Raw genomic sequence first — 12,296 nt, 5'->3', positions numbered from 1 at the left:
TGGTGTTGTGTATCACTTGTTTTTTTGTGTGCATTTTTTGTTTTAGCATCTCAAATGTGACATTCTGATTTGGCAAAATGAAAATTGAATGAGAGAAATTCCTCCCTACCGCTGGATATTGTGGTGATTGAAATATTGGATTCTAGAGAGAACTTGGGTTTTTGCTATTATTAGAATTGCACGCTGTATGCTGCTTTCAATAACGCAGACTGACATGAGAAGATGAGTACTGCGCATTTATCAGAACTGCTTCTCTTGCCTCTTGACCTATCAAACGTTATGTTCATATTCTTATATTTTATTATTTCTCATTGTTGTTTCATTATCGATAAAGGACCTGCAAGTAAGGATTTTGTTAGACGATGTATACCATGCATATCCCGTACATACGTCTTATAAAACTTGAAACTTGAAATCATAACGTGTTCTGATTAAAGTTCAACAAGAATATGACAGCACTTATGCTCTGCAGAATAACCTGTAGGTCAGGTATTAGTCTCTTTTGACAGACTATGAGATTTTGTTCTGGGTTCAGAGATAACTCAGGTATGGATATCTTCGGGGTGTTGTCGTGCCAGTTGTGGAATGTGAAAGTGGCTGTATAGCGCTGCAATATGGAGGAGGATTCCTTAATATGGCCAGACAGGCTTAATGAAAGCACTGTTCAGTTCAGATGGTCTTGCTTTCATCATTACGACTCGGGACTCCGGAGCCAGCAGTCGTTGACTCCGTCCTTGACTCTGTCAAAGTTAAACTGTTTGCAGTGAGACAATTGCTACCATCAGTGAAATGCAGCTGCGGGTTGTAAAAATGATTTCTGATTTATAGGAATATGAATAAACGGAAAAACTCTTGGCCAAAGGGAAAGAGTCACACAGTCAGGTAGGACAGTAATCTAAGTTTACTAGCATAGCATATTGTGGATGGAGATGATGAGCATATGGAGAACGTTCTTGTTTTGACTGTAACTTTTATTGGAGAATCTACAGACTCTAAGTACTTCTAGTCTTCTGGGATTTGCAGGCTAACCATCTGTCTAGAGGTGCCTTTAACTTACATTACTATATTGTTTGCACTGCATGTTTTGTTGTTGTGTTTGTAGAGTACAATTAAAAATCATGATATGATGCTCCCAATTTTTGTAAAGTACATAAACTTGCATCACATTTTCACATGGGTTTCTGTGATAATCTCCTTCCTAGGCCTCCTTCCTAGTTTTCAACCCCAGCGACAGTACCAAAAACAATAGATGGGTTTACATAGAAGACAGGGGACAGGCCTTTGAAGTGATGTTTGTTCTTACTAAGGCAATGGTTGATGAGAGGCCTATTGTAATGACACGCAGGTCAAAGATCATGACACAAAGGTTGCGACCCAGGATATAATGAAAACAATCAAGGCATGCTGTACACCACTCAGCATGGAGGGCTGTCTGCTGAAAGGCCTGCAACAAATTGCCTGTTTCATTGACTCCTCTCGTTGCTACGCGGCATTCTCCGCCGTGGCCTAACCTTACTGACCCCATAGCAGCATTAAACAGACAGAGTTCAAGGTCTCTTATGAACCCTCTGAAGTTCGAAGCAATAAAGATGAGGGATGATTGTTTTTTGTGCTTTCCTTTGCAGACAAGCCAGTCTCAACGACGCAGCCGAGAAGTATTACGGACAGGCAGCCAGCATAAGACCTAACGTGAGTATATCAACCTCTGTTGACCTATTATTACTCAACATGATGGACACTCTGTCTGCAATCACTGGCTGTGTGGCTCTCTGACCAATCACTGCTTTGCCTGTTTCCTCACAAAGGCCTGCATTGTCAAGTCATCGGAGCTCTAAGGTTTGTTTGTGTGGCATCAATCAGGGACTTCAAAGGAGGGGCCAGGGCAATTTAAGGGTGGTCAGATTGAAAGGAATAATGATAATAACACTTAGTCACAGGGCTTTGCTGTGTGGATAATGAATAGACTCAAGTAGTTGAGTATCATTTGACGACACAGATTTGACTTTGTTTGAACTACAGTGGAGGAAATAATGTTTGGCCCCTGTGGTCTTAATGTTAGTTCCATCCTGATTAGAAGAAATCACTTGTCAAGGAACAATCCGAGTTGGTCTGGACAGTGTCACCCGTTGTGATGTTTGATTCAGCCAACAGAAAAGTTTCCTGTAGATGTAAACGTACAACATACACAATTTACACCATTTGCCCACCATGTTTATGTAATATAGAGTGTAAAAAATGTGCAAATAGTTGTGTGCTTTCAATGGACTATCTTTTATTTGTGAGTCTCAAATTCCCACCGTTTTAGAGCAGAAAGATCCTCATTATTGTCATAATGTAGTTCATAATGTAGTTAATTAATAGAGATAGGACACCAAAGAGTGGAAGATGAAGTGTGGAGCTCATTTCTATAATTCAGTGCTACTAAAGGTGAATTTAGATAACCCTTGTTAGGAAAAAAAAAGTCAAAAAGTGTACGATTCTGGATTTGTTTTTTTACAGCGAAAATATCTGAAACCCTTAGTAGAGGCACTCTGGAGACAAAAACGACAGTCTGACCAAATGGAGAGGAGGTGATGAGGGAGGGATAAAATGGACAATCGTAACATCAGTAATCTGTCAACATACACCTCACGATGTGTGCTGCGCACAAAAACAACACGCCACACTCGTAGCCTAGTTTGAGCAGAATATCATCTGTCGGGCAGCAAGAGCATGCAGCTCAAACAACTGGTTGTTCCTAGACTAGTTTACAGCGGTAGGGTAGTTCAATTGAACTAGTTTCTCATAATTAGTTAAAAGAATTCATCAGTGATTCGTATTTCCTGCAACTTTCTGAAGAAGTAACGTCTGTTTGTGAGCGACCATGTGTGTTGTGTTGCCAGTCAGCATACCAAAACAGTCATTTCTAAGGCTTTCCCCAAAACCCTTTCTAATTAAATGTTGACTCCAAAGTAGGCCTACCTGGCAGAATGATATTATGTTGATTTGTAACCTATCAATCGGGTGGTAATTTGTTCTTGCAAACTCAGCCATCACATGTACACTAGGCCTACTGTACATTGTACAGTACAGAAACACCACTAGTGTCATGCCCTGGCCATAGAGAGGCTTTTATTCTCTATTTTGGTTAGGCCAGGGTGTGACTAGGGTGGGAATTCTAGTTTCTATGTTTTCTGTTTCTATGTTTTGGCCGGGTATGTTTCTCAATCAGGGACAGCTGTCTATCGTTGTCTCTGATTGGGAATCATACTTAGGCAGCCTGTTTTTCCACCTTAGTTGTGGGTGGTTGACTTTGTTAGTGGCCTGTAGCCCTAGTAAGCGTCTTGTTTTTGTTGTTTCTTGTTTTTGTTGTTTCTTGTTTTTGTTGGCTCTTGTTTTTGTTGGCTCTTGTTTTTGTTGGCGACATAAAAAGGAATGTACGCTCACCACGCTGCCCCTTAGTCCGGTCATTTCCCTGACGACGTTCATGACAACTAACCAAACATATGGTGAATTAAAAGCCAACTACACCTCTCCCAATGTAGAATTGCAGGAAATTAGCTTCAAAATAACATACAAAATCCTAAAGCCCCTAAATTAAACTTTTGGTGGTGTATTTTATTAATCTCAAGGAACAAATGCAGGCTCCAGTCAGCATTTTAGCATTTTTGATATACCATTGCATTTTAACAATTCAACCCCTGACCGTGGTTTACATGTGAATTAAAATTCGGAGCATGTCGGGAGTGTGTTAGAGGCCATTGTTTGAGAATCTTAAAGGTCTCATCGGTTCGATCTCCTTTGCCACGAGCAAATCTTCAGCCAATCACCACAGAACGCAGGGTGTTCCTAAAGCATACTTTTTGGTACCCACATGGACAGAAAGTGAATGCAGTGTTGAATTTGATGAAATGCAGACGAAATCATCATTTGATTTCTCCTCCATAAAATGTTGTCGGTAACAGTGCAATGCATCAGATTAGGGGAGTCCGGGGTTGTGTGTCACAATTTTGACTTTTTTTTCACCTGTAGGCCTATAGGATGAGACTCTTTTCAACATTATTAGAAAGACCAAGGTCTTTATTGAAATGGTTTCCCTTTAGTCCTTGTAGCTTATTCCAAAATGGGAGATCTTACCTATCAAAACACTGTCTACTTGAAATAAAGAAATTAATGTAGCCTACAGTCTTAGAAATAGCCAGGTTATTTTGATTGAACAATATTGTTTACAAAATTACGCAGTTTATACTTTAAGTATAACTTATTATAATAACTCTCTCCAACTGAGAATAAAAACAAGATTATGCTAATTACCACATGTCTTGACCTAGCAACTTTGAAAATAAGTTTGAAATATAGCTATCCCTTTCCTCATTCCATCAAACAGTTGTTCATGAATATCTGACTCCCATAGTTCAAACAATGAAAATACCAAGACTATACTTTCACCTCCCATAAAAACACACAAATTCCCTTCACCTCAAAGTAGTCACACATTTTAACCTTAAAATTACTAGACTACACAGCACCCTCTAGATTGGGACTAACAGACTAAACTATACTGTGAAAAGCAACCTATGTAACACAGAACCCCGGTCTCCCCTATTCCCTGTGCAGTTATTAGAATGCTTATTCCGCTGTTTAATCCCTCATTTTGTTAGAAGACCAGTAGAAAGTACAAATGTGAACATTGTTACACTCAGGTGAGTCTCCGTGATTAGGCTATCATAGATGGAGTTAAGGCAAGCATTTTGTCCAATAAATGAATGACTTGCATGCACACACAGGCAGTCCCTGCTGTGAAGACATCTTATTATTGTATAGGAACTTCATTCTTCTGGTGCTCAGCAGTAAATATGAGAAAAAGATAGAGCGTGAAGCTGAAGCTGTGCGATCCATCCAAGTGTTCCTGTAGAAGTCATATCTAAAATTAGAAACTTTCACACTGAGATGTGTGAAGACATGAGTGTCTTGTGTGTGATGCTTGAAGTGTAAATTAAAACGTCCGAACATTGGCTGAGATGCAGAGCAGCACGATCATCTGTATCTTCTTTCCTATGTGGTTGTCTATTTCAGGAACAGATCGTCATCATTTTCACATTTAATCTCTTAGCATCCACAAATAATGTATGTAAACATGCATTTGATGCAAAAACAGAGGCAGTTTCAGCCCAATGGGGTCAAATAAGTTGGGACGCCGCCTCCTTTGCCATTTGGCCTGCTTACAGTGGAGGCTAGATAATTATTGAGGATGTTCATCCAGCTTCCCAGTATTACCCTCTGTTCTCTCTGATGTGACTTGACTTGGACCATGTTCCTGTCTATCTTCATTTGTCATTCGGTGCTATGCTTCAGCCTCTGTATTGCTTGACTGCTTGACTTTTCAAATGATATTCGTGTGTCCATTCACTTTGAGTAGGACTGGACGATTGGCTTAACTCGAGGGCTTTGGTGCCTCAACCCTCCCCTGTCTCCTCCTGTCCAGAGACCAGCCTATTAGAGGCCTACGTAGGGCACCATAAAATGACAGCATCTGCAGCCTTTACATTTGTCAGGCCAATTAGATATGGTCCCTATGTTTTCTATTTACAGTGGAAGGGGGTTTATGGCCGGTCGTTGCTCCCACCTCATCATACTCCCATGGCTTTAAGCAGCTGTTTCTTCTGAGGTCCGGCGAATATATTGCACATCTGGTGGTGCTTCTGTCACGACTACATGCCAGAGGAAAGGGTAGCGGAGGGTGGGCGGAGGGTCATTGGGGCAGGAAGGGGGATCTTTTGAAGCTCGGGTGGAGCAGGACTAAAAGGAAAAGCAGGAAGAGCAGTAGAATCCCTACCCAGGAGTCCTTGCACACCATTCCCTATCCAGGAGTCCTTGCACACCATTCTCTCTAATGTGGAAGTGTCTTGTGTGAAGGCCTGTGATGCTATTTCATTGTGTTCAGCCAGATCTTCTCCTCTTCTCCTCCAGGGGTCACAGCTTTGACTTCACCTGATTATTCACTCCCAGACAGCTGGTTTCAATTTGTCTTTCTCAAGAAAGTTAGTATTTAGAATTTTAGTATTTTATTTGGATCCCCATTAGCTGTTGGCAAGGCAGCAGCTACTATTCCTGGGGTCTAAACAGATCTACAAAACATTGTGCATTATACAAATTTACATTGCTCCAATATTACATTACTAAGAATGAGGTGTTGTTTAATCTGTTTTTTTAAATCTGATTTCACTGCTAGCTTGAGTTACCTGAGGTGAAAGATCATTCCATGTAGTCACTGAGTGTACAAAACATTAGGAGCACCTTCCTAATATTGAGTTGCATCACCCTTTTACCCCCAGAACAGCCTCAATTCAACGGAGCTTCCACAGGGATGCTGACCCATGTTGACTCCAATGCTTCCCACAGTTGTGTCAAGTTGGATGGTGTACCATTCTTTGGATGGTGTACCATCCTTGATACACACAGGAAACTGTTGAGCGTGAAAAACCCAGCAGTGTTGCAGTTCTTGACAAACTCAAACCGGTGAGCCAGGCACCTACTACCATACCCCGTTCAAAGTCACTAAAATCCTTGTCCTGCCCATTCACCCTCTGAATGGCACACATACACAATCCATGTCTCAAGGCTTAAAAATCATTCTTTAACCTGTCTCCTCCCCTTCATCTACACTGATTGAAGTGAATTGAACAAATGACAGTAAGGGATCATAGCTTTCAGCTGAATTTACCTGGTCAGTCTATGTCATGGAAAGAGCACTTGCTTCTAATATTTTGTACACTCAGTGTATAGTACTGTGCATTTCCTAGCCTCCGTTCTGGACTTGGGGACTGTGAAGAGACCTCTGGTGGTATGTCTTGTGAGGTCTATATAAGTGTTATCCGATTGAACAGACAGTTGGGGACTTTTAACACGTCAATACCTCACTCAAAGACCTGTAGTGTTCTCTCCTCTACTTTAAGCCAGGAGATATTGATATGCATGTTGTTGATATTATCCCTCCATGTACATTTAAAGGCATACTTCGGGATTTTAACAACGAGGCCATTTATCTACTTCTCCAGAGTCCGATGAACTAGAGAATATACGTTTTATGCTGCTGTGTTCAGGCCTATGTTCATTTATGTATGGAAAGGAATGAAGCCAGTTCGTCTTGTCTAACACACAGGCAAAGTACCCATCCAGCTCCCTTGTACTTTGTGGCCTTTTGGGCATCAGTGATGACAGGAATTAATCTTCATCAGATGAACGCTGTCTCTGTTGCTCTGTCCCGTCCTATGTCATTGTGTCAAGAGGATGCTTCAGGTAGACCAAACCTCTATAGGGGCAAATACACAACATACACATCATGAATATTTCAGCAAATTCTACTTTATGTGGTAACTTAGTTAATCATATCACTGACATTACAATAGCCCAAACACAGACTTTCCATTAGTGGTCAACCGATTATGATTTTTCAACGCCAATACCGATAATTGGAGGACCAAAAAAAGCTGATACAGATTAATCGGCTGATTGTTTTATTTTATTTGTAATAATGACAATTACAACAATACTGAATGAACACTTATTTTAACTTAATATAATACATCAATTAAATCAATTTAGCCTCAAATAAATAATGAAACATGTTCAATTTGGTTTAAATAATCCAAAAACAAAGTGTTGGAGAAGAAAGTAAAAGTGCAATATGTGCCATGTAAAAAAGCAAACGTTTAAGTTCCTTGCTTAGAACATGAGAACATATGAAAGCTGGTGGTTCCTTTTAACATGAGTCTTCAATATTCCCGGGTAAGAAGTTTAGGTTGTAGTTATTATAGGAATTATAGGACTATACGATTTGTATTGTATTTCATATACCTTTGACTATTGGATGTTCTTATAGGCACTTTAGTATTGCCAGTGTAACAGTATAGCTTCTATCCCTCTACCTGGGCTCGAACTAGGAACACATCAACAACAGTCACCCTCAAAGCAGCGTTACCCATGCAGAGCAAGGGGAACAACTACTCCAAGTCTCAGAGCGAGTGACGTTTGAAACGCTATTAGCGCTCACCCCGCTAACTAACTAGCCATTTCACATCGGTTACACCAGCCTCATCTCGGGAGTTGATGCAGCGCAATGCTTGAAGCATAGTGAAGAGCTGCTGGCAAAAAGCACAAAAGTGTTGTTTGAATGAATGCTTACGAGCCTGCTGGTGCCTACCATCGCTCAGTCAGACTGCTCTATCAAATATTAAATCATAGACTTAATTATAACATAATAACACACAGAAATACAAGCCTTTGGTCATTAATATGGTCGAATCCGGAAACTATCATTTCGAAAACAAAACGTTTATTCTTTCAGTGAAATACGGAACCGCTACGTATTTTATCTAACGGATGGCATCCATAAGTCTAAATATTCCTGTTACATTGCATAACCTTCAATGTTATGTCATAGTTCCGTAAAATTCTGGCAAATTAGTTTGCAATGAGCCAGGTGACCCAAACTGTTGCATATACCCTGAATCTGCGTGCAATGAACGCAAGAGAAGTGACACAATTTCACCTGGTTAATATTGCCTGCTAACCTGGATTTCTTTTAGCTAAAAATGCAGGTTTAAAAATATATACTTCTGTGTATTGATTTTAAGAAAGGCATTGATGTTTATGGTTAGGTACACGTTGGAGCAACGACAGTCCTTTTTCGCGAATGCGCACTGCATTGATTATATGCAACGCAGGACACGCTAGATAAACTAGTAATATCATCAACCATGTGTAGTTATAACTAGTGATTATGATTGATTGATTTTTTTAATAAGATAAGTTTAATGCTAGCTAGCAACTTACCTTGGCTTCTTACTGCATTCACGTAACAGGCAGGCTCCTCGTGAGACAGGTGGTTAGAGTGTTGGACCAGTTAACCGTAAGGTTGCAAGATTGAATCCCTGAGCTGACAAGGTAAAAATTTGTCGTTCTGCCCCTGAACAAGGAAGTTAACCCACCGTTCCTAGGCCGTCATTGAAAATAAGAATGTGTTCTTAACTGACTTGCCTAGTTAAATAAAGGTGAAAAAAATACAAATCGGCAAAATCGGCAACCAAAAATACCAATTTCCGATTGTTATGAAAACTTAAAATCGGCCCTAATTAATCGGCCATTCCGATTAATCGGTCGACCTCTACTTTCCATACTTATTATCTCAGATAATGAGACTGAAGTGAGTTTGTCAGATGTTCTCAGACCTAAAAACGTGTCTAATGTTGAGATGAGTCCATGTCTAGTTGTACTTATTGTGTAGACTCACAGTTATATGCACAGTTAGACTTACTGAGTCTGTCTTTTATATGAAGGTTATCCTAATTTACACAAAGTACAGTACATAGCTAAAAATCCTAGGTCTAAATACTGTATGTCATGACCAAGCAGGCTAATAATGGCTAGCTAGCTAGCTCCCTTACAGTAGCTAGCTCGCTCACTTGCTGACCTTAGCCTAATGTTGTTAGCTAACCCAGATAACTATCATAGCTAGCTAGCTTGCAACCACCACTAATATTGACATTGACATGCTAGCCGTATTTTATCATCAGGTGGTGGTTAGCCATGTAGCTAACTTAGCTGCAAGAACAGCTTGCTAACATTAGCATGCTAAACAACTAAGCTTGTTAACGTCCGTAAGTTAGACTATTAGATAACTAGCTATACTAGCTGATAAAGCCATCCATAGGGAAATGTTTGATTTTGCTCATTCATAAAAAACTAGCTAGTTATCTTACCTCTACAATGTTTCCTGAAGTTTGAAGCAGAGTTTTTTTAGGCTGCCACCTCCGCCATCATGGATAAGCAAAACTTGCATTGCATGGCCTTTCCTGTGCTTGAAGGAGAACTGGTCACAGTCACAGTCTCCTCCGTCTCCATAGAAACCTTTCCCTTCTTTCACGATACGTCTTGAACTAAATTAACTAAGAAATTTGATTTGATTGGTCACTGACTAAGCAACGATGAGCTCTCGCAAACTTTCGTTGGATAGCCTACAAAATTGTACTCTGTAATGGATGGTTTTAAAAAAGTAGCGAAGTACAATACCTCATTCAAACATAATTAAATACTCAAAAAAGTACAAGTACTCAGAAAAGCTACTCAATTACTGTAATGGGAGTATCTGTCATTTGTTACTTCCACCCCTGATTGAATGGCATATGGCTGAAACTAGAGCCACCTACTGTGAGTCCTCTTACTGTGGTTTGGGGGTGTAACGACGTTCTTCGTTTGTCGAAAGAGAGTCGGACCGAAATGCAGCGTGTTTGTTACTCATGTTTATTAGTGAAAACAAAATAACGAAACTATACATGAAACAACGAATAAATACAAAAACAACAAAATGGAATGTGAAACCTATTACAGCCTGACTGGTGAAACTAACACAGAGACAGGAACAATCACCCACGAAATACAAAGCGAAACCCAGGCTACCTAAATACGGTTCCCAATCAGAGACAACGAGAATCACCTGACTCTGATTGAGAACCGCCTCAGGCAGCCAAACCTATGAAACACACACCCCTAATGAGCTACAATCCCAATAACTAAAAAAACCCACTAAATACAACAAACAATAAACCCATGTCACACCCTGGCCACACCCTGGCCTGACCAACTAATAAACTAAAACACAAAATACTAAGACCAAGGCGTGACAGAACCCCCCCCCCCCTAAGGTGCGGACTCCCGAACGCACCTCAAAACCATAGGGAGGGTCCGGGTGGGCGTCTGTCCATGGTGGCGGTTCCGGCTCGGGACGTGGACCCCACTTCATAAATGTCATTGTTCCTCCCCTTCGCGTCCTGGGATGATCCACCCTCTCCGCCGACCATGGCCGAATAGTCCTCACCCAGAAACCTACTGAACATAGGAGCAGCTCGTGACTGAGGGGCAGCTCGGGACTGAGGCAGCTCGGGACTGAGGAGCAGCTCGGGACTGAGGGGCAGCTCGGGACTGAGGGGCAGCTCGGGACTGAGGGGCAGCTCGGGACTGAGGGGCAGCTCGGGACTGAGGGGCAGCTCGGGACTGAGGGGCAGCTCGGGACTGAGGGGCAGCTCGGGACTGAGGGACAGCCCGGGACTGAGAGGCAGCCCAGCACTGAGAGGCAGCCCAGCACTGAGAAGAAGCCCAGTACTGAGATGAAGCCCAGCCAGGCAGTTGAATTCGGCAGATCCTGGCTGACTGGCGGATCCTGGCTGACTTGCGGATCCTGGCTGACTGGCGGATCCTGACTGACTGGAGGATCCTGGCTGACTGGCGGATCCTGGCTGACTGGCAGATTCTGGCTGGCTGGCGGATCCTGGCTGACTGGCAGATCCTGGCCGACTGGCGGATCCTGGCTGACTAGCAGATCTGGCAGATCCTGGCTGACTGGCGGATCCTGGCTGACTGGCGGATCTGGAAGAGTCTGGTTGACTGGCAGATCTGGAAGAGTCTGGCTGACTGGCAGATCTGGAAGAATCTGGCTGACTGGCAGATCTGGAAGAGTCTGGCTGACTGGCAGATCTGGAAGAGTCTGGCTGACTGGCAGATCTGGAAGAGTCTGGCTGACTGGAAGATCTGGAAGAGTCTGGCTGACTGGCAGATCTGGAAGAGTCTGGCTGACTGGCAGATCTGGAAGAGTCTGGCTGACTGGCAGATCTGGAAGAGTCTGGCTGACTGGCAGATCTGGAAGAGTCTGGTTGACTGGCAGATCTGGAAGAGTCTGGTTGACTGGCAGATCTGGAAGAGTCTGGCTGACTGGCAGATCTGGAAGAGTCTGGCTGACTGGCAGATCTGGAAGAGTCTGGCTGACTGGCGGATCTGGAAGAGTCTGGCTGACTGGCGGATCTGGAAGAGTCTGGCTGAATAGCGGATCTGGAAGAGTCTGGCTGACTGGCGGATCTGGAAGAGTCTGGCTGACTGGCGGATCTGGAAGAGTCTGGTTGACTGGCGGATCTGGAAGAGTCTGGCTGACTGGCAGATCTGGAAGAGTCTGGCTGACTGGCAGATCTGGAAGGGTCTGGTTGACTGGCAGATCTGGAAGGGTCTGGCTGACTGGCAGATCTGGAAGGGTCTGGCTGACTGGCAGATCTGGAAGAGTCTGGTTGACTGGCAGATCTGGAAGGGTCTGGCTGACTGGCAGATCCGGAAGGGTCTGGCTGACTGGCAGATCCGGAAGGGTCTGGCTGACTGGCAGATCCGGAAGAGTCTGGCTGACTGGCAGATCCGGAAGAGTCTGGCTGTCTGGCAGATCTGGAAGAGTCTGGCTGACTGGCAGATCTGGAAGAGTCTGGCTGACTGGCAGATCT

The 12,296-nt window shown here is 42.8% G+C and overlaps 1 protein-coding gene across 1 annotated transcript in view; it reads left to right on the top strand.

Moving 5' to 3' along the window:
* Positions 1 to 12,296, top strand: part of tmtc2b (transmembrane O-mannosyltransferase targeting cadherins 2b) — a 99,507-nt gene that overhangs the window by 75,930 nt on the left and 11,281 nt on the right. Inside the window, exon 10 of the mRNA XM_064951534.1 lies at positions 1,626 to 1,689. Coding sequence (XP_064807606.1) covers positions 1,626 to 1,689 — 64 coding nt within the window. The remainder of the gene's footprint in view (positions 1 to 1,625; positions 1,690 to 12,296) is intronic.

This window comes from Oncorhynchus masou, chromosome 31 (assembly GCF_036934945.1).
Source record: "Oncorhynchus masou masou isolate Uvic2021 chromosome 31, UVic_Omas_1.1, whole genome shotgun sequence".
NCBI classification, from domain to species: Eukaryota; Metazoa; Chordata; class Actinopteri; order Salmoniformes; family Salmonidae; genus Oncorhynchus; species Oncorhynchus masou.
The sequence above is the reverse complement of the archived record's forward strand: the minus strand, read 5'-3'. Positions and strand labels throughout refer to the sequence as shown.